The following is a 23640-nucleotide window of genomic DNA, read 5'->3' on the forward strand; positions in this document are numbered from 1 at the left end:
GCTGAATTTCCCATATGATGTAAGAAATTAAGTATGGAAGAGACATACAGTCTTTCACAAAACTAAATTATCTGCATAAAATTAGAAGTATGCATATTACGCTATGTTTTCACTTTAGTCAAAATTAAGGATAAAGAAGAAAAAATCAAATTTTCTTTATGGACTTAAAGAGCTTTTCATTGACAAAACAATTTTTTTTTTTATACTGGGTTTTTTTCATCAGTGGCAAAAAACCCAACAGTGTTTTTTATGATACTTTGGGTTTTAAAAAAAAAAACTTTGTTACTTTCCTGTGGGAATTATATAGTATTCTGTGAAAACTGTCTTACAGCAAAGTGTTTAGAAATTATATGGGAAGAAAAAGCCATATGAGATGCTTTTATTTTAGAGTCACCTCTGTTTCATTGATTCCAACGGTAACCACAAAAAATAGAAATGAAAAGTGCTTTCCCCCTCATAAGACATATACATCACTCCTGAAATTCTTACAAAATCAGCTGAGGCAAATTAGGGGTTTCAAAACTAGTCACCTTCTAAGTTGTTTGGAAAAAAATTTGCATTTAAATTGCTCTATGCAGTTACCTTGAGATTTTTTTCTCTGGAATCTTTATGGCTTTTTTTTCATTAATACTTGAAAATACAATTTCACATCCAGTGTATATATCTAGTAATGTTAAAAAGAGGAACTTCATTTCACAAAATAGAAACACTCAAAGTGGTTTGGGGCAACCAATCTCTCAGTCAAAACACTTAAATTCTAGCTGGGCGTGGTGGCGCATGCTTGTAATCCCCGTGCTTGGGAGGCAGAGACAGGAGGATCGCACTGGTTCTAAGCCAGCCTCGCTGGTTTAAGAGACCCTGTTTCCAAATAAAAAATATAAAATAGGTCTGGGAGTGTAGCCGGGAGGTAGAAGGGTTTCCAGGAATCCCAGTACCACCACCACTAATAATAATAATAATAATAATAATAATAATAATAATATAATTCTTCATATTGAAATCTTAAGAGTGAAGTTAATCTGAAACCATATGAACTTTACATTTCTGTTCTAGAAACTTGGACATTAATAACTCTGTCAGAAAGAATAACTTGTGTCCCCACATGTTCTGTCCATAGCACTATACACGTCCAGAATTTCTTGGAAATTTTTCCCCAAAATAGTTTACATATAAAAATACAGCGGATTTCTTTTAATGGATAAATCTTAAGTATTTCCCAATAACTTGCCTTTATATATTCAGAAATAAAGACATAAGAAAAATATTAAATGTGCAAAATGCTCTTTTCATATACACATTAAAAATACAATGTAATGATAGCTTTGAAGTTGTGGAAAAGCCTTTGGAGGAAAAAGCCTTCAATGTCAGAAAATGTGATCCAGTTAGAGCTTTTGCTTGTAGAACTGTAAACAAACTTTTTAAAATGCTGAGAGTTTTCTCAGTTCTTTCCAACCAAGACACTTTCGAATACATCAAGTCCAGCTTTGAAGTAAACCTGAGCTGAATTAATGCTGTCCAACACATCTGACAGTGCTTTTTGAAGGGTCTCATTTGAAGGAAGTAGCTTGCAGTGCTCCCAAGCCTCCACGAGGATTGAAAACTGACTTGTCTTCTCATCAATATGGTACAGGATGTTTCTGAAAGAAAGTATGTGATGTGTAAATATTTTATGAACAATGCCTTTTTTATATTAAACAGTTTAAAAATACTGCACCCAAACCATGACACAGTATCAATATTTTCAACCCTAATGAGTTAAAAGTTATAGACATTGATCACCAGTACTCTCCCACATCGATGAAAAAAGAAAGATAGTCAGTTATTTGTGCCTCCTGATGGAAGTAACAGTATCTATGAAACAGCATAAGAGTTTTACTAAAAAAATTCAATATAATTTGATAAAGCTTCTACTTGCAATTGGTAATAAATACAGAGACTAGAAATATGTCAAATGATATCATGGTGTATCTTAGCAAACTATGGAATGTGGCAAAGTCCAGAGAACAAATAACTCAAATTTTTGTTGTTATTTTGTTTTTTCGGGTCTGGGAATGGAACCCAGGGGCATTAGACCTATGAGCTACACCCCCTGCCCTATTTTTTTTATTCTTTATTTTGAAACAGTGTCTCACTACGTTATGGAAGGCCTCACTATGTAGCTGAGGCTGTCTGTGAACCGCGATCCTCCTGTCTCAGCCTCTCAAATGTTGAGATTACAAGCGTAATCTTAATTATGCTTAATAACTCAATTTTTAAAACAAATAAATTCCATTTAAAAAATAGAAACCACCACACCCTGCTTAATAACTCAATTTTTTAAACAAATACATTCCATTTAAAAAAATAGAAAAGAGAGACCCATAGAATAGAGTTTCTTGATCTTGTCCTGAGACTGGCCTTGAACTGTGAACCTCTTGTCTCAGCCTCCCAATCACTGGGATTACAAGCGTGCTCCACCACACCCAGCCAAATAACATATTGTTATACCTGAAATTTACTTTAAACTATTTAGAGAGAATAAATGAGAATAGAATAAGCGATATCACACATGCAATAGTATTGATTATTAGCTAATAATTGTCAAATATGGGTAACAAAATTCATTATACTAGTCTTTTCTTTCATACATGCTTAACATTTGAATATCATCTTCTTACAAGTGTAAAGTGTGTAATAATATGGTCCCTTTAAATCAGTTAAAAGACTGGGGAGGAGAAATATTGTGTCTAAAATAGTCATCCTTATTCAATAATAGAAAGAGATGCATTTTGGCAGAAATCTATCCTTAGCTTATTTTGAATCCAAACTAGCTCAAATTCTATGCTTTAAATACATGTAGAAAACTGAAATACACTTGTCTAATTGTCATAGAAAAATATAGTCTGATTATAACAGATAAAGGATTGTTATTGGAAAAGATCAGGAAAAGATTCATAATAGAGAATTGATGGAGTTTATCTTAAAGGATAATAAAAGTCACCAGTTACAAAAGCTTAAGAAAAAGAAGCAGAAAGAGATGAAGAGAGAATCAAATGTAAGTGAAATATCATATGCAATGATATTAAACTGTAATGTAGTATGTTTTTATTTCCCAGGGGAATCAATGTCAGTATCATTGTAAGACCCAGTATAGAGCCAGAGTGGTCAACCAGATGGAATGAAATGAGAGTGCAAGCCATCCTCCTATCATCCAGGATCTGATTTGCCAACAGAAGGAGGCTACACTTATTCTTATGGCTACAGGAAACCAGGGAAGGGTTCTAAACAAAAGAGAAAGAATTTTATTTTGAGATAATCGCTTTGGTTGTAATAGAAAATCTTGGGAATAAAATACTAGTTAGTGCAGAGGAAAAGTGAAAAAGCACCAAGTCCCACAGTGATAATGGAGCTTGTGAAGACGGAGAGAGGGCCACAGTACAAAACTTTATTATTTTAAATTTTCCCATGTCAACATTGTTTTATAAAGTTTGAAATCATTGTATTGTGTCTTACCTTTCTTTTCTGCCTTGGCCTCTTTGGAACTTTGTACTATTTACTCTGAAGTAGGTACCAGGCCCTGAAATCTACCTAATCACTCAAGCCAGAGCCCTGAATGTCATCTGTTTTCCTTAAATTTTCAAGTGTTCTTTTATATTCACTTCATCGTTTCAGGATTTGATCTTTTCTATTGTGCTTCCTTGATGAATATTTTTAAGAATATATTTTCAAGTATAGCTCAGAGATAGAATGTCTTTGGATTCAACCTCTAATACCTCCCTCCAATAGATTGTGCATTTTGGAGAGATGAGAGTAAACTAACAGTGAATACATGGGTGGCTGTGCAGACAGAAGATCCTTGATTTCATAGATTACTTCAATATTTAGTTTCCAAAGCACATCATTTAAATAGAAACTTTCCCAATAATATTTTTTCAGTAATGGGAATTGAACCCAGGGGCATTATACCTCTGAGCTATACCCCCAGCCCTATTTTTTATTCTTTATTTTGAAAAAGGGTCTCATTGAGTTTCAAAGGGCTTCACTAAGGAGGTAAGGCTGTCCACGAACCACCACCCTCCTGTCTCAGCCTCCCATATGCTGGCATTACAAGCATGTTCCACAATAATTTAATATCCTTGATCTTTATGCCTGTGAGTAAACTTTGCTTTGCATTATAAATACAGAACTTCAAAATATTTTCTAGATTCCCTAATAAACTTGAATTTAGATTTGAACTTTGTATTAAGAAATACATATTTTCTGTTATGGAAAGGGAGAAAACTCCCTCCCAAGTGTAGTGGCAAGTAGGCTGTGAGCAAGGCTCTGGCACAAGCTCTCACAGTGCACAGGAGCCCTTGAGCCCATGAGCACATTGAGCTCAAACAGAGCAGGAAAAAAGTGCTTCTGGCACTGAGTCAAGTCCAGTGGCCACCTCTTCAAGCCTACTGGCTGGATTCCAGCTTCAATAACCTTTCCTGGAAAATGTATAATTTATGTCCATAGACAAGACTATTATGGGCTGTTGTTCCAGATTAAAGTATGCCAATCTGAAAATAAAGTACCTGTTTAATAGATATGAAATTGATTCCCTATTCAGCACCAAGGCATATCAGATTTACCAATATTCTGTGAAAACAATTCTTCTTCCAGTAGTAGTACATGCTTTAAAGTGTATAGTATTGCTTTCCCTGTGGAATTTGCAAAATTAAAGAGATTTTTTCAAGAGCCTTCATTCAACCATATAAAAGTAACCTCATAGCAGTCATATATTTATATGATTTTACATATACATATCATATATATAATGATTTTATATTCATTTTATTTTATATATTTATATTACTTTACATATAATATATATATATATATATATATATATATATATATATATATTACAATTATATCAATGCTTCTGATAGAAGCTTCTAAGCCCATAGTTCTTTGTATTACCATGTACTGTCACAGAAATTGACAAAAGTGACATCAGTCAAATGGTGTGTCAGGATTTCAACAGCATATATTACATCAAAATATCCAAATCTGTTTCTCATTCCCAATTGCAGACCAATGTTTTTCCAATTACAGTAGACTTGGAATTGTCCAAAATCAAAACTGGCAGGAAAAGACAATGGAAAGAAAGTAAGAAAATACATTTGAAGAGTTTCATGTCAAGAATCTGTACTGCAAAACCACAAGCACTTGTTTTTTATTAAACTAATTTATCTTAGATATACCTGCTTTAGTCCAATTTATAAAAAATTCTCTGTATAAACATTTGGTTTTGTTAACATAGCTCTCATTTAATAAATCACTACCCTGTTTGCATACACACAACATGTATCCTAGAATGGCATGTAGAAACATCAGACCTAATTAAAATATTATTAAATTGAAATAATTTTAGTTGTTATATTTTTAAAGTAACATTAATTTTACCCTCATTTTTATCTTCCGTGTCTGTAACAATTTGGATCTTATAAATATAATTCATATAGTCATCCTGACTCACTAATAACTCAAAGGGACTACTAAAAGAAGTGTAATAAATTGTTGATGACACTGATAAAATTACAACACACATCACTCATTTTATAATGGGTTTGTTTCAATGGCATATCATGGTGACCAGGAAAGAACAACACTTAACTCAGAATCCTGATTAATAACTAACAGCAGCATCAATGGAGTACATAAAGTATGTTTATTCAACTGACAAATCTGTCCCATTCAACTAAGACAACAGAAGACTGAAAAAATGAATATTGAAACAAAGGCATCTAAAATCTTCACGAGTCATTTCCTTGGTTTAGATTAGCAATTAATGATGGAAATAATAACTCTCAAATTTTCTTCTTATACTCATAAATGGTGACAGAATGCCTCCCTCTGTAAACCTGAATTAACATTAATTATACAATATGTTGAGAAACTCTTAAACAAAATCACCCTAAATAATAAGTCATGTCATGTATAACATGTATAACTGACTAGGTATACATCTTGACATAAGAGAAAAAAGGCCAGTTTAATTTCTGATAATTATTTCTAATTATTTTAGTGGTTGTAGTAACTGTACTCCATAGTTAACAGTGGATTATTGTATTTATATCATCTTTTAGAAAAGATTGTTCTACTTGGAAACATAAGAATTTGCAAAACCCATGGCTATATTATTTATAGTACAAATAAATATCTCTTAAGTCAAATTTTAATTTGTTCTATCCTAGTAAAAACAAAAGGAAAATTAAGAACATTGTTAATATTGTCAGTCCATAAACTCATGCTCCAGACAACTGAGGCAAAGACATATGTGATAGATTGTTTTCAAAAATAGCTACAATTAGGGCTGGGAGTGTACCTCAGTGTCAGAGTATAGGCTTAGCATATATATAAGGGCCTGAGTACAATCCCCACAACCAAAGTAAAATGAAAATAAAAAAATATCTACAACTGTTTCCTTCCTGTATCAGCTTCCTTTAAAAGTGACTTTGAAGCTCATTCTATTAAGACAAGAATCCGTTTTCTTATCTTGAACCTTAAATCTGGTATGGGCCAGTGTCTGAGTATGCCATATGTAATAAGCCTATGACACAAAAAAATCCTGCATGCTGTTTTTCTCTCTCTCCCAAACTGACATGAAATCTGTACAGGGTTGGTTTGCTGGAAGCAAAGATAACACGTGGAACACAAAAGACCTTGTCAGCTTAGGTCCTCATTTGCTAGCTCGCTGCCAGTACCTGGCAATCTCAGTACTGGTTGCAGACATACACATAGACAGGAGATGACCAGCCTCGCTCAATTAAAACAAAACAAGACAAAACAAAAATCACAGAGCCACATCCTGAATAAATGGTCATATTGATAACTATGAACAAAATCACCAGTTAAAACACTAAAATTTGGGCTGATTTTTCAATAGATAATTGATATACTATGATAATAATTTCCTTCCCTTTGAGAAAGGAAGAGCTATGTTATGTAGGCACCAGATCTCTATTTTCTATTTACTCATAGAATAACAAGTGTGATGTGGATTAGACTGTTAGTATAATGATGAGCTAAACTAAGACAACTGTTAGAAAATCATGCCAAACAGTACTCATGAGACATGCATTGCAAAGTTAGGTTATTTATTTTGGTTAATTAAGAGTTTTTAAGTCTGTATTCAAGGTGCCAGGTAGGATTTTTGCATTAAACAACAACAACAACAACAACAACAACAACAACAACAACAACAAAAACAACAACATAGAACAATGCTCTGGGTTGAATATCTTCTGAAAATTTATTTAGGGAACATTTATTTAGGGAAACCCTGTTCCCCAGTACTTCCTTGATAGTACAAGAAAGTACGGACTTGGAGAAGTTATTAAATTTAAATGAGGCCCTGAGAACCCATGATGATATTAGTGTCATAATACAAGAAAGGGAAGAAAGACCACAGGTTCTTCTCTCCACCATGTAAGGATGCAGCAGGAAGGTATCAATCTATAAGCCAGGAAGTAGCTCCTCACCAGAACCCACTTTTTAGCTTCTGCAACTGTCAGAAATAAATGTCTGTTGTTCAAGCCACCTATTCTATGGTGTTTTTTCCCTAGGAAATCTAAGAAAGCCATCATGATCTCAAAATTATTACAGCATACATACTTTAAAATATATGGATCATCTTGCTATAGCTCAAGAAATGGGCAAAATTAATTCTATGTATTTTCATTATGATTAAATACAAAAACATAATGGAGAACTGTGGAGAGAGAAACAGCTATGTTCTGTGCAGTTACTATCAAGACTTCTCAGTCCTGCAATTATATTGTTTATTGAGAGAATTTCCTGAGTAAGATATTCCAGAAAGGCTCCTCATCTACCACATAGTGTCTGATGATTTAACAACAACATTATCTTTTTCACTAATAAACCTTCTTCTAATTCAAAAGAAGAGAAAGAAATTAGACCAGGATTATAATTCTTAGCAGTTTCCAGAATTAAAAGAAATAGTGGTATTGGTGAATGCTTTTCTCATGCATTACTGCCATTTTCTTTTCATTTACCTCTAACTATATGTATTACTGACCAGAAAGTCAATATTTAAATAGTTTTTCTTTAATGATTATCTCTTTGTATTTAAACATTAATTCAATAGGTAAGATCTGCCATGCTCCAAGGGAAATTTCATTTGAATACCCTTCAGTCCCTTCACAATTAATAAGGAAGTGTTTCTTTTAATCTTAAATGCAGAATATTTACATTTTTCCTTTTCCATCATTCTTTAGTTAATTTCATTATCTTTGGTAAATAATAATGCCCAGACTCCCCTAAAAAAACAGAAAAAATATTTAGATTTTATTTTCATTTATATTTGATTCCAATGAGAAGGATGTGAATGATTTGCTTTGGAAAGTTAAGTTCCTATTTTATGTTTATCTAAATAAACAAAAGTTCCTATTTTATGTTTATCTAAATAATTTTAGATTTGATAAATATTGATCTTGTTTTATTTATTCTACTTTAAATCTAAGATGAGTAAGTTACTATGTTAAGTACTCAGAAAAACTAAAGAAAACTTACTATCTATGTTGAAAGCTAAGTACATACGAAAAAACTAAAATAATAACTCATTAGTCGTGTATGTTATACTGTTAGAAAATATTTATTTTTATAAGTGGTTTTGTATTTCTTCTATTTCATATATCTTTTGTATATCTATTTTGTATATCTTATCTCTTATTTTGTATTATCTCTATCATGTAGTACAAAACCTACAAATGCTCTGAATTGTGCTCACTGTATGTTTCGTGGTTTGGAAGAAAACTCCTGGGCGCTGCAAATGGTATCATTTAACCAAGGTCATTTGATTCCAATTGCCATGTTATTGATTCAGGTAACATAATTCTAATTAATTCTAATTAAAATAAGGAAATATTTTAACAAATGGATTATTTCAGAAATGGGCAGATGACCAGGTCTTGGCAATTAGATGAGAAGAAAGATTTTTCTAAAAGATTCTAAAAACAGTAGTGTGGGGAGCCCAAGGCGACTGTAAAGGCTGTAGTCCTGGGGCCTAAAGTACAAAGAACAGGCCCAGTTGGGTCAGAACCAAGAACAACACCTGTGTTTATGCATTCGATGTTTCCAGATATTCTTTGCAGATACTGTACCCTTGACTCTTTTTTATGTGCACACTTTGTGGTGAATTAATTCATACCCTGGTGGGGTGTCATGAGGTGAGCTAAACCTGTCTATGCCTAAGAAATTTCCAGCTGAAACTTCCTCCTGCTATTGTGTAAAACTGAGCAGTATGAAAGTAAACTTCCCGTCTTGGGTCATTGGCCCTTGAGTGTCCTCCTGATCTTGCTTTTAAATGTAAAGTATCTTCTTTCACATCCCCCACCTTTGCCCTTCATGTGATCCTCCCAGTGACCTTGCTTTGCTGGAGCAAGTGCAGTAGCTCCTAAAATTTCTGAAAATCCAAAAAACGAATCTCTGTCCTCCTCTTTAGTAGAATGATAGTTAATGGAAAAGAGGAACTGTAAATGCTACATATTTTATCCTACAAGTGGAAAACCAATTGTTAAATGTAGGTGATACTGTGGAAGAGAGAAACAGAGAACTGTGAAGAAACTGGAAAGAAAACATTTTCAGAGAAACAGAAAGAAACTTATTTCTTTAATATATGATTGAAATGCTGCATCAAACCAACCTAAATTCAGACCTTCACTCTGATTTTTAATTATGCCAGTCAAGATACCAAGAAGTAAGTGCCAAGTTAAGTGATTGACCTATTGAAGTTACAAATCTCAAAGATTAAAGGTTTTTAGTGGACAAATGTTTTAATGTTAAATTATTCAAAAAATTATAAAGATTATATTTCATACATTAAGAAACTGTTACAGATGTAAAACTAAATTGTTAAGATACTAAATATTCACTTGAAAGTATGACAAATTAATATTTTAAATAAACTCTGGTACAGTTTCTTAACTTAGTAAGTTTGCTCACAATTTATTGGTTAATTATCCTCTGTAACTGTCTTTATATGCATAAGGAAATTAAAATGCTAAGTTTAATCTTTAAAAAAATTTGGATGTAAAACCTATTTACCAAGCACATTTTTAAAAAGCTACAATCACATGATTTAAGCATGCTCTTTATTTCCTCAAAATGTAAGTACTTGATAGGCAATTTATATTGATTATGTTAAATATAATCATAAAAAATTCTCAATTGTAAGGAAATAGTGGAAATGTCCATTTTATACTTTGGGAACTCTCAAAAGAAATTCATTCATACATTTTTGTCCAAGAGTATTTGAGGGCTGCAGAGAGTCTCAAGTACTTGATACAAAGTAGTTATGTATCTAGTTATATCAGTCAAATAAATATATGTATATGGAGTGTATAGTTTCTATATCTAGGTAATGATTTGGAGAAGTGATAGAAAATGTTGAGACCCAAGCAGTATCCAAAGAAGACCTAAAATCAGAAAGTATTAACAAAATCCCTGTATAAGAAGAGTCAGTTGAAGACACTGATGTTTGAGGCCTTACCATGGTGGAACTGCTGCCTTTCCATAATTTCTCTGCCTCTACCAGAGTCTTGATCCATAATTAGAATAAATAAATGTATACTATTCTACATCTTTGCTTCACTTCTTTCAGATTTAATGTCCTGGGAGGTATCATCCAACTGACAGGCTAAGTTCACATGCCAGTACCCTAGCTCAGGTACAAAGTATCTGTGCCCACTTTAGAGCTCCCACTAATCTCTAAGGAGTTCTCTACATGTGATAGAGGTTCTGCTATCAGGTACTCAAAAGTATTTTTAAAACAGCCACCTAGCAAATGTCCACTATACTGGAGAGAGAAAGAAAATTTGTTTTTTAACAGGATTCTTTTAGAATAGCTTTCATATTGTTATTTTACTGTATAGCACTTTTTCCCCTTATATTAAAGATTAGCAAATTATCTATGATATTCTAGCTGTGGTTATTAAATATAATATCATATCCAAAAGAATAACCTGAGCAACTTAAAAGATTCAGATGCAAGGGGTCTGCAATGTCAACCTCCTTTTCCTGACTTAGCTCTCTTTTTTTTTTTTTTTTTTTTTTCAGGTAAGTCATATATTCAGTCATTTCATAATTAAAATCTTTTCAATCTTTTTTGTACCTCAAGTAGTACAAGACATAAAAAACTCACAAAATAAAACACTATCTGGAATTGAAGCTGATCATTAAATATATTTAAGTGATTTTACTGTAAGAATGTTTTGACCCCATGAAAAATGATACCTAAGCTTTAAACAAAATTCACATTTTATTAAGACTGGAATAAACTATACAAAATTGATATCCTTCACCAAAAATAACAGTAATATCTTCTGTATTATTCCTAGATAAACCACAAAACATTTATTTTGTATATTTTCCAGGTTTTGCTTATAAATCAAGATGAGGCAGTACACATAGTCATGGAAAGAGACAGAAGAAAACAGTTAAGTCAGTTGCCCATATTGATGGCCTATGATTCTGTCTTGACCACGAAGCAGAACTGTTCCACATTTACCTGCTAAAAAGCATATGAAGATGTAGACTCAACAAAGGAATGTAAACAGCAACAACCAGATGCGTAGCTTGGCTGTACAATACCCTTGGGTTCTATTCCCAGTACTGCCAAAAAAAAAAGTCTAATAGGCATTATCTGAAATTACTGGAGAAATTTATGGGCTCATCAAACATGCCGGTATAGATTTTATCTTTATCAAATGAATTTAAAGGAACGAGTTACAGTTAGTTTGAATGGAAGAGCCATTCTACTGTTCTGCATCTGGTTGTTGCTGTTTACATTCCTTTGCTGACTTAGCTCTCTTGACACAAACACTCCACAAAGGCCTCCAGTGAGTCTCACATTTAACAAGAGACCTTATTTTGTTCTCAAACTAGTTTCTTCTAATGACTCCTGTAATTATACAGAAAATTACACAATTTAATTACCACCGTAAAAATAGTTACATATTAAATATGAAGTAAATACTTATTCCTATTAAAATGAACCTGAATATTTTGGAAAGACAAAGATTAGTTGGTACAAAGAAAGTGTTGTTGAACCATATGTGAAGGGATAATTGAAAAGATTATCAGGAAGGGAGGACTAATAAGGAAAAATCCTGAATTTAGATACTTTAATAAATTCCTACTTCTTATTTCAAGGTGTAGAAAATGGAATTGGAAAGTTTAGATGTAATTGATTTTTTGTTTTGTTTTGTGGTGCTAGGGATGGAACCCAGAGGCTCCTGTCTCAGCCTCCCAAGTACTGGGATTACAAGTATGTGCCACCATGCCTGCTTTAGATGTGATTTAAATAAGAAAGTAAATCTAGAATTCCAATTTTCAGAATACTTAAAACTCTTATCACAAAATTGACATAAATAATTTAGTTAAATCAAACTGCTTTCTCAAGTGTGCTCGTATCAGATACAAAGACACCCTTCCGGTAGTAAATAGTCAAAGCTTTACCCCCCAAAAGTAAGTACCTATATCCTAATACTCAGAAGACTGAGATAGGAGGACTGCAGGTTCAAGGCCAGCCTCAACAACTTAGCAAAACTGCTTCAAAATAAAAAAATCAGAAGTGCTGGATATGTATCTCAGAGGTAGACTATTTCTGGTTTCAACTCTCAGTACCAAATGACCCTCCAAAACAAAAACAAACAATCCCCCAAACCAAAAACAAACAGACCCCCAAACTCCTAAGTAGCTATCTTCTTGGCTTACAATACTTGTGACCTTCTGGCCATGACTCAAAGTTCCAGGTGGACAATGGATTCGGGGCTGTTTGAGGCATATTACTTAAAGTCTTATTTATAGATCTTGCTTCTTTTAAGATTGCTTAAGCAGTACTCTTGGCAAATGTGCCTATGTCTTGTTATGGTTCTGTACTGTTATGGTTCGGGAAACTGTCCCCAGGGACTTTTGTTAGGCTCCCCAAGACTATTCTCATAAAACATAAAAACCACGGGTTCTTGTCCTGAGCTAAGGAGAGATGTGCAATAGCCCGGATTCTTGCTGAAGATTTAAAGGAGTTTATTAAAAAGATAGAAATACAGAAGACAGTTACAGCCCCATGCCATTCAGGAGTGGCATTGGTGGGGGGGGGTCAAATGAATTCACCAAAGATTTCTGGTCACAGAGTATTCTTATAGCCAGTTTCCTTACCCACAAAGATCCACCCCCATCCAGGACCAGTCTTTTGACGTGGGGGATTCCTTTCTGCAGGTCTGTCCTGTTTCCCTAAGCCCCAAAATGTGTTCATTGATCATCGTTTATGGCATCCTCTTATGATTATTGAAATCTGGGATCTCCTGAAGGTTGATGGCATCCTTCCACTTCCTTGAGAAGTCTTATCTTTACACTTTAAAAGGCCCCGAAACTATCTCTGTTGCTTTCTAATCTCCCTTTGTGGCTAGAATCCTGCAGCTTCCTTTTCTGAAGCTCCTGGCTTCTTTACTATCAAAGATATATTTGAAAAATTGAAAATCTTTCCCAATATTGGTACATTAATACATTTTGAAGCCTCTGCTCAATACTGGTACTAGTTTCTTAGTCAGTAGACATATAAACCCAGTTTCAAAATAAAGTGAGAAATTCAAAAGTATTTTGTTTTGTTGATTAATGTTAAGTCAATCAGAGTAAATTTTATGTTGTCAATTATGTTTATGAGATCTGAGATAATCAAATAACTGATAAATTTCTACTTTATTAGTTATCCTGAACTCTGTGGTTATTATTTATTTATAAAATGGCCCAAGCAATTTTAATTAATATAATTATACTTAAATAAAACAATTATAATTAATTTTTATTTTAAATAATAATTTAAATAATCTTATGGGTTTATAATTGATTCTTTTGCAGGAAATATGTCACTATATGAAATATAAACTAAGTTTTTTTTTGTTTGTTTGCTTTCTTTCTTTGGTTTGGTCCTGGGGATTGAATTCAGGACCATTCTGCCTCTGAGACATATCCTCTGCCTTTGTTATATTTTTTTATTCTGAAACAGGGTCATGTTATATTACAGTGACTGGCCTCGTCTCAGCCTTAAAATACTGGAATTGTAGGCATGTGGTGCTGCATCCAGTACAAACTATTTTTAAGCCATTAACTTTATTAAGTAGGATGAGTTCTCATAATCTATGTCTACTTTCACTTTGAAGCTTAATACTGAATATGTGCAAAAATAATAATACAGCCATCACTTAACGGGACCCTTTGGAACTCTGGCCCTAAATTGACAAGAAGAAAACTAATGGATTCTTTGTAGTAAACATCTTTAACATTTTGTTTCATGTTTAATGAATGTTCTGGAAGAAAAGCAGTATCACTCATCAAATTCTGAGCCAAACAAAAGCCAAGACCTTTTGTAGTGGAATATGTTCTCAGTGTAAATTATATGAATGTCTGGTAGTCTGGAATATGATTTTAAAGTTTCACATTAAGATAATTAGTTATATATGATTTTAGATTATGAGATCTGTTATGGTTTGAGGGAAAATGTTATAGTTTGGGAAACTGTCTCCAGGGATCTTTGTTAGACTCCTGAGAATAATTTCACAAAAAACACAAAAAGCATTAAAAGGTAAAATGTACGGGTTCTTGTCCTGAGCTAAGGAAAAATATGTAAAAACCCAGACTCTTGCTGAAGATTTAAAGGAGTTTATTAAAAAATAGAAATACAGATGACAGTTACAGTCTCATGTTACATGGGATAATATGAGGGGTTGCTTCGAACAAAATCAACGAAATACAAAGCATGGAACAGACTTTACACATGATTTCCTTCATCTTGTTTCATGTAATTCTGAAGTAGTAAAAAGTCCATGTACTTCTCCTGCTGAACTGAGTTTTATGCCCATTTTTTCCCCTTTCTCCAAGGTCGATACCCCTCCTCCCACTCAAACTAGATCATCCAATTATTATATAGATCCATCTTAAGAAAGAGGAAATCCTAGCTCCCCTCTCCTATCGACTTGCTAATTACTTTTAGCTAAGTCAATTTTAGTTTCAATAGCTGTTTGCTTACTGACTGAAACCTAAACTAAGTCTTTCCCCAGTCAGCCATTTTACACAATTATTTTTGAAATATATCTATTAATAATCAGAGCTTTCTCAAATATTCCTAGGCCATTCCCAATACTGGTAAAAAATTTGTATATTTTAATACTTTTAGATGATAAATTCAAGGCATTAAATTTTGATAGAAATAGAAGAAAGGAAGTGGTCACAACAACTTTAAATTTTCTTGTATTTGTATTTAGTCAGCAATATATAAAAGGTATCTGAAGATTTAATTGTAGATTGGTAAGGGCAGGTTATTATTTTTTGTAATGTTTAAATTAGTGAATAAAATTCCTTTGTGAGTTGACCTCTCCTAAAGATCATAATGCAGGAAGAGGTCCATTGTGGTCTGAAGGAACTACAGCATGAACTATTACAGTTCAAGGAGGAGCCCAGCTTATTCTGTTTTTCCAATAAGACCGAGCAAAGCTTGTTGATCTCTCCTCAGTATAATCATGGAACATGGCCGATAATTTTGTCACTTATCACAGCCATTGTGAATCTCTGTTGGATACTTGTCTCTGATTAGCCAGAGTGCCCCAGGAATGGAGTTTCTTGTTCACTGTATGCATAAGCAGGTTTCTAATAAGTAGAAACAAAATAAATCCAATTATGTAAATCAATCAAAGTGATAATAATTATGGTTAATGCATATTGAATATTTAAAAATGCTTAGAAATATTCTAAGCATTTTACATATTTTAATTCATATATCCTCAAAATAACTTAATATAACAGGGATTATTATTATATATATATTCTTATAGAGGGAGAAACTAGGAACAAAAAGCCTAATATCTGTAGCCCTTGAGTGGTAGAGCCAAGATTTAGAAAAGTTCAGAGTGGAAAGTATTTAATTTTAAGATTTTTATCTGTTTTATACTTATGCTAAAACAATATTCAAACAAATAATAAACTTCAGACTCATGGCTAAAGACTGAAGTGGTTTCCAACAGAAATAACAAAATTAACCTTTTCCAAACTGCTAGAGTATAGCACATCCCAAACCTACTGAAAGTCATGGTTTCATCAATAAGAAAATAGATAAATTTTCCTCCTTTCTCCATGACAATGGTGTACTTTCACTCAAGTTATATAGAGATACTTGCCTCAGGGATATTTTCTAACAAAAGTGGCAGTTTAGCACAAATATTAAACATTTGTTTACCTACCCTGACAACTTAAAATCTGTGCCTCTTTTAATATAATAATATAGCATTGAACCAGCAGATATTTTTTAAGCATACTTGTTCTAAAATCAAGTTAGAAAGAAAAGGACATGGCCTTCAAGCATGTGCTTCATAATCTCCAATTTTGTTCCCATCCTAATGTATCTGTTAAATATTTTCCTCTTTGACAGAAAGTTATAAAACATCACTGATGAGAGTTTTATAAATGAGAGATTATAGTTTATTTTCTTCTCCTATAACAAACTACCACAGACGGAGTAGTTTACAAAGAAAATAAAATAATTTCTCACAGTACTGAAGCTGAAAATTCTAAGATCAAAGGGCTCCATCTGGTTAGGGCCTTCCTGCTTCATTTTCACATGGAAGAAAGTAGCACAAGTCAAGAAGGCACATGAGAATGACAGGGTGAGAGAAAGATACACTGGAAAGAAGAAGCTAGCTGGTTTTTACAAAAAAAAAAAAAAATCTACTCCTGTAACAACTAACCCAGTCCTTTCATAAAGGCTTTAATGTACTCATGATGGCAGATCATCATAACCTAAATCGCTCTTTAAGGTACCATTTATCAGTATCATTGCAATGCGAATTAAATTTCAGCATGAGTTTTGGAGGAGACATTCAAATCATAGCAGAAATTTTATAAAAACCTCTTGAATCATTTATTTCAATTAAAATTATGATACAAGCATAATATTTGGGATATTTACTTTAAAAAAAAAAGTACTGCTTAACTTAGAAATGGAGGTAGGAAGGTTCATGAAAATTGATGGAGCAAGCTAGGTGAAAAAAAGACCAGGAATAAAGTTGACCAGGTTAGCTTTGTAAAGATCATCTTTATCTCAGATAGAAAAGAGGAAGGAAATAACACAAACAGTAAGAAAAATAATTAAAATGAATAAAATGATTGAAAGCTACCATGCTAACTTGGTTAAAATATGTGCTTTTACTCACTACTGTTCACTAGTACTTCAGGTGTGTAATGACCTGCCCAACCACTGCTATGACTGTCTAGCCCACAGGGCCTCCCATGATGCTGGAACATTGTTATTTACTAGCTCAAACTTGTGTGTCATTGTGTGATAACATACTGGGGTTGGGTTCTCCTAGATCTTTCTGGTGGGGTACCCAAAGCAATTTTACTCATTATGATAGACTTTGATGTACTTGGGCTAACAGAGTATGTAAATTACTGGAAAAATGTGATAAAACTTCAAAATTTTTATATCACTCCTTAGTATCTTTCCAAGATAATTAAAATCAGAACACTATAGTGATATATCCATATCCATGATTATAGCAGCACAATTCACAATAGCCAAATTATGGAACAAACCTAGGTGTCTGTCAACAGATGAATGCTTAATGAAAATGTTATATACATACCCACTGGAATTTTATTTCATCATAAAGAAGAACAAAATCATAATATTTGTAGGAAAATTTATGGAACTAGAGAATATTATGCTGAGATCAGCCAGTGGGAAGCTAGAGAGAAAAATAGAAAACAAAAGGAACTTTAGATAATTGAAGAGAGAAACCACTAGAATAGTGGAAAGGTGTAAGGGGATAAAGGAAGGAGGTGGGAGAAAAAAAGAAAAAATGAATGAAAAAACAGATTAAATCATGTTATTTTCATGTGTGAATTTATCACTACCAACCTCACTACTATGTATGGGGAAGGTGGGTTGTGGGGTGGAAACTGAGGGGAAATACACTATGGCTCTAAGCACATTTGTTTGTATAACTTTTAATCTTGTAATGATATATAATTACTTTGCACCAGTAAAAGTATAATTTTTAATAAGTGAGTTTAAAGAGAAATTACTTTATATTTGGATCATCTAGTTTTAAGCATAATATCTAGAAGAGGATCGGTGCATAAACATTTGCTAAATTAATGAACTAATGAATGAAGCAAAATCCAGTTTGCTTTAATGAAGCACTAAGGAAATCAGATTATAGATTCAAAACTTTAGCAGGTATAAGGTACATTTTTAAAATTGTTTATTGGCACATTGTAGTCATACATCTTAATGGGGTATAAAATGGTAGAGGCATAGAAGCACACATCACTCATTTAGCCCTTCCCTAAGTCCCACCCCATTCCCTTCCCCCATCCTCCTCATATTTGGCTTCGGGATTGAATTTGATATGTTTGTGAATGTACATCTTATACATTAGGGAATTTTCCTCTTTCCTGTGTCATCCCCTTGTTAGGTGGCCTTATTTGCTTATCTAGGGTTTCTCCTTCTTCGTCTAGAGTTTCTTTTTCCTTCCTAGTTTTTCCATATTATGGAGAGCATCTAATTTCTTATTTTTGTGACTGACTAATCTCACTTAGCATAATGTTCTCTATTTCCATCCATTTCCCTGTAAATGATATAATTTTGTTCTTCTTTATGGCTGAGAAAAATTCCATTGTGTACTTTTGCCATTGTTTTGTAATCCATTCATCTATTTATTTATTTTTTTTTTTCGTGGTACTGGGGTTCCTGGAAACCCTTCTACTTCCAGATACACTTCCCAACCCTTTTTTTATATTGTTTATTTGGAAACAGGATCTCTTAAGCCAGCGTTGCTGGCTTCAAACCTGCGGGATCCTCCTGTCTCTGCCTCCCAAGCACAGGGATTACAAGTGTGCGTCACCACCCTGGCTCCATTCATTTATTAATGGACATCTCAGCTGATTCCATAGTTTGGCAATTGTGAATTGTGCTGCCAAAAACATAGATACGCATGTATTAGTTTGGTAGTTTGGTTGCATGATACTGGCACAAAAATAGATACTTAGAGCAATGGAGGAGAAAAAAAAAGACTCAGAAACAAATTCACACACTTGGAGCCAATTAATTTTTTACAAAGGGGCCAAAAACATATACTGAAAAAAGCCTCTTCAAAACAAATGATTTTGGCAAAATTGGTTAACCATATATAAAAAAATGGAAACAATCCCTACTTTCTCAATTCAAGAGAGATCAAAGACTCGGAAATTAAACCAGAGACCTTGCAGCTCCTGAAGAGAGCAAGTTCAACACTCCAATAAACAGAGACAGGTAAAAACTTTTTCAACAAGACCCAAAGGCACAACAAACTAAGATCAATGTGTAGGATTACATTAAACTGATGAGCTTCTATAAAGCAAAGGAAGCTATCAAGAACCTTAACAGAGAGCCGACAGAATGGGAGATAATATTTTCCAGCTACTCCTCCCCTAGAGGACTAATACCTAGGATATACAGAGAACTCCAGAATCTCAGGACTAAGGAAACAAATAATCAAAACAGGCAAGAAAACTAAATAGACACTTCACAAAAGAAGACATTCAAATGGCCAATTAATGTATGAAAAAATGCTCAACATCTTTAGAAATCAGACAGATGCAAATCAAAACTACTCTGAGATTTCACCTAACTCCAACTAGAATGATAATCATTCAAAATGTAAACAACAACAGATATTGGTGAGGATGTGGAGAAGTGGGAACTCTAATACATTGTTGTTGGGATTACAAATTAGTGCAACCACTTTGGAAAACAGTATGGAGGATCCTTAGAAGAATGGGAAAAAAAGTGAACCTAACTTTTGATCCAGCAATACCAGTTCTGGGTAAAATTTGCACAACAGCTTAACTACTAACATTAATACAAATAATTTTACCTGAAAATATATTTACATTATTAAAGGATAAATAAAATATTCTCTCATTCTATCTTTTCCTAAAATTGAGATAGAATTTCTCTTTCTATCTCAATTTCCTGAGGTTTAATTTCCTCTTAAAAAGGAAGCTCTTTTGTTATAATAACAAAGTATTTTCTAAACCTCATAGAAAATTTAATTTTTATTTTATTTTATTGCTTTTTATTGGTGCTCTGTAATTATTGTTGATGTTCAGGGTGATAGCGATATATACGCACACAGTACTCATTAAGTGAATTCTCTCCCAATCCTGACAATACTCACTTTTCCTCCCCTCCTTCTTGTGCTTAGCACAGTGATTTGCCTTGATAAGTTAGTGTATGTACATCATATTCATTGAGGTGTTTCCCTCTTCAAGTCTTCTTTCCCCCATTTTCCTCAGTATCACTCCATTAAGGTTTCTCCTCCTTTGTCTGGAGTCCCTCATATGTCCCAGTTTCTCCCTAGCTTCCATATGTGAGGGAGAATATCTGACCTGTCACTTTATGTTACTGACTAATCTCACTTAGCATAATGTTCTTCAGTTGCATCCATTTAACGGAAAATGACATAATTTTGATCTTCTTTATGGCTGAGTAGAATTCTATTGTATGATATTGCATAGTTTTGTAATACATCTATGATGAATATGTCAGCTATCTTATTAAATAACACAAATGAGCAAATAACACAAATGAACTAAAAACTTTTGAGATTTGTTTTAGATTTGTTTTGTTTTGCTTAATTTCTTATATACTAATACAGACTCTAATATTGAATTTTCCTTTTTTAAATTTTTCTGATTGAATATTTGCCATTCGTTATCACAGACACCAAAAAGAGTATTACCTATTAAAGTTGGGAGAGGCAGAAACTTACAAAAACAAATAAGAAATAAGAAAAAGCCTTCTACTTTCTGATTTTTTTTTTTGGTGGTACTATAATTTTGGTTGTGTGTGTAATTTTAAATTTACTAGTAATTACATTAAACTAAGTTAAAAAGACAAGTGAAGCAATTATATTACATTTATTTTGCTTAGTATTATCCTTTAAATATAAATCAACATAAATATTATCATGTAATACTTTTACTTTATTCTCATTTTTACAGTAGGTCTTAAAATTCATTATGCATTTTATATGTTTAATATCTTAGTTTGGACTAACTTCATTTCAAAATTTTAATAGAAAGCCGGGTGTGGTGGCACACGCTTGTAATCCCAGCATTTGGGAGGCTGAGACCGGAGGATCTTGGTTCATGGACAGCCTCAGCTACTTAGTGAGGCCCTCTGCAACTTTGTGAGACCCTGTTTCAAAAAATAAAGAATAAAAAATAGGGCAGGGGGTGTAGGTCAGAGGTCAAATGCCCCTGGGTTCCATCCCCAGACCCGCAAAATAGATATATGTTGGTACTAGTTATCATATTGGAAAACATAGATGTACATCACATAATTACAAGCAATTCTTAAGCTGAACAGAAAATTGAGTTTAAGAAAAAATGATTCAGTATATTTTTGCTTTCCTATAATAAAACCAATGAGTCAATAATATTATACTGTTAGGTACTATACAGATATCCAATAATGGAGTAGGAAGAAACCAGTCATGTAAAAACCATAATTATTGTATGAATATTTCTATAAGCTAAAATCTAAAGCAACAGTTTTTTAAAGTTCATGTAAATAATTTTTCAAATTAGAAGGTTGCCTATGTGTTAATGAAACTGATGAAAAGTAGCATAGCTTAAATTTTATTGTTTAATATTTTAATAGCAGAGAAAGCAAACAAGTATAACGTCCCAGAACTGAAACCTTGAATCACATAATGCAAGAAAGATTAAGGATAAATTGCCATGTTATCAAACTGTGAAATAATAATGTATGTTAGAAATGTTGACAGATCTTTAATTGTAACAGCAAAAAGTATACTGCTAAATGTACCATGCATCCTCAATAAATAGAAATTGAGGACACAGTTTGCTGCCTTGGTCTTCAAGCTCCAACTGTGTTTCCATTAAGAGGACATAAATCATATAATCTATCACCTTTGAAAGGAAACTATGTGGACCCTGAAGACCTTCAAAAAACAAAGGAAAATGTTCAGTATTACCAAGTATATTTTTGGAAACACAAAAACTGATGCCATTTAGAAAGCCTCTGTTGAGAAATGCCTTTCTATTTCTCCATTCTCAACTTTGAAAGAGTAAAATCAACTTTTTAAGATCATACATCAGACCCATCTACCCATGCCTGCTTAAATACTATCCCATCAGCAGAAACAGACCATAACTCTTAGGAATGGAGAAAGGGAAAGCTTAAACTTAGTAAAACTTAGAAGTTATAGAAAGGAGTCTTACAATGCTGAAAATTACCCCACCAAGTAGAGTCTACTTGGCTACAGCTGATGTCCCAAACTCTGAGAAGGTACCTGTGAAGCTGGAACCCAGATCTATGAGGAAGGAACCCTGGGGAGTTGATACTAGTGTTTCTGATGAGTATCATCAACCTGATTTAGCCAATGATTGAGAAAGTGCTGATTGTTTCTTGTTGCTATTACTAGAATGAATGTCTGCTACTTGGCTGAAGCATTGCTAGGGTGAAATGGCAGGAAAAGGCTACACAGGAAGAATGAAAAGCAATCAGAAAGAAACAACTCTTCTGCCTTATTCAGGCTTCCAGCTTCCCTTTATTGCTTCCTCTAGGATAGTCTTAAGAGTGTCACCCAGTAATGCAGAAGTATGCTTTTTAAGGCCCCATTCTTGGGTTCACATAATATAGTGTATAAAGATGGGATTGCAATTGAAAGACTAAAGTTTAATACCTGAGTATCTATAAAATGAAGTCATTGCCTAAGCCACATACACATAGACTATCTGGTGTAGTCTGCTGAATTGCGACTCTAAAGGTACGCCCATTCCCTAGTTTCTGGGACTTTTAAGTGTTACCTAATTAAGAAAAGCATCGTTGTTGATATGATTAAATTAAAGGTATTGAAGTAGTATCTTATATTACTTGGATAGGCCTTAAATCTAATCATAAATCTCCTTTTAAGGAAGAGATAGAGAGCAAGGTACAGGAGGCTGAGACAGGAAGCTACCTAATGGGACTCCGTTTCACAACAAAAATTTAAATAAGAAGTGGGGATGTAGCTCAGAGGTAGAATGCCCTTAAGTTCAATTCCAAGTACAAAAGGAAGGAAGGAAGGAAGGAAGGAAGGAAGGAAGGAAGGAAGGGAGAAAGAAAGAAGTAGAGAGAGATTGCAAAAGACACAAGTAAAGGCAGCGTGAAGGGGAAGCAGAGATACAAGTACTTTGAGCACAGCAAGGAAGAGCAGGATGGATTTGCCCTAGAGCCTTAGGAGATAGTATGGCTCTGACCACATTAAAATTTCAAATTTATGGCCTACAGAACTGTAAGAAAATATATTTCTCTTATTTTAAGACACCAAATTCATGTCAATTTTCTATGACATGCTCAGGAAATTAATACACTAAGATCCATAGGAAATACCTTCCAAGACTATCAATGGATGCCTAAAACCTATTGCTAGTACGAAGCATATGCTAATTTTTCCCTACACATACATATACATGATAAAGTTTAGTTTATAAAACAGACACAGTAAAAAATTAACAATAACTAATTATAAAATAGATCACATCAATATCCTTTTAAAGTTACCACCA

The 23640-nt window shown here is 33.4% G+C and overlaps 1 protein-coding gene across 1 annotated transcript in view; it reads right to left on the minus strand.

The window, feature by feature from the left end:
* Positions 1-1438: 1438 nt before the first annotated feature.
* The window catches only part of NAALADL2 (N-acetylated alpha-linked acidic dipeptidase like 2), a gene marked incomplete at its 3' end in the record, with an annotated part of 975844 nt that continues 953642 nt past the window's right edge, over positions 1439-23640 (minus strand). Inside the window, exon 14 of the mRNA XM_080695918.1 lies at positions 1439-1637. Within this exon, the coding sequence (XP_080552044.1) occupies positions 1439-1637 (199 nt within the window). The remainder of the gene's footprint in view (positions 1638-23640) is intronic.

The sequence above is a fragment of the Muscardinus avellanarius genome, assembly GCF_963383645.1.
Source record: "Muscardinus avellanarius genome assembly, chromosome: 5".
Lineage (NCBI taxonomy): Eukaryota > Metazoa > Chordata > Mammalia > Rodentia > Gliridae > Muscardinus > Muscardinus avellanarius.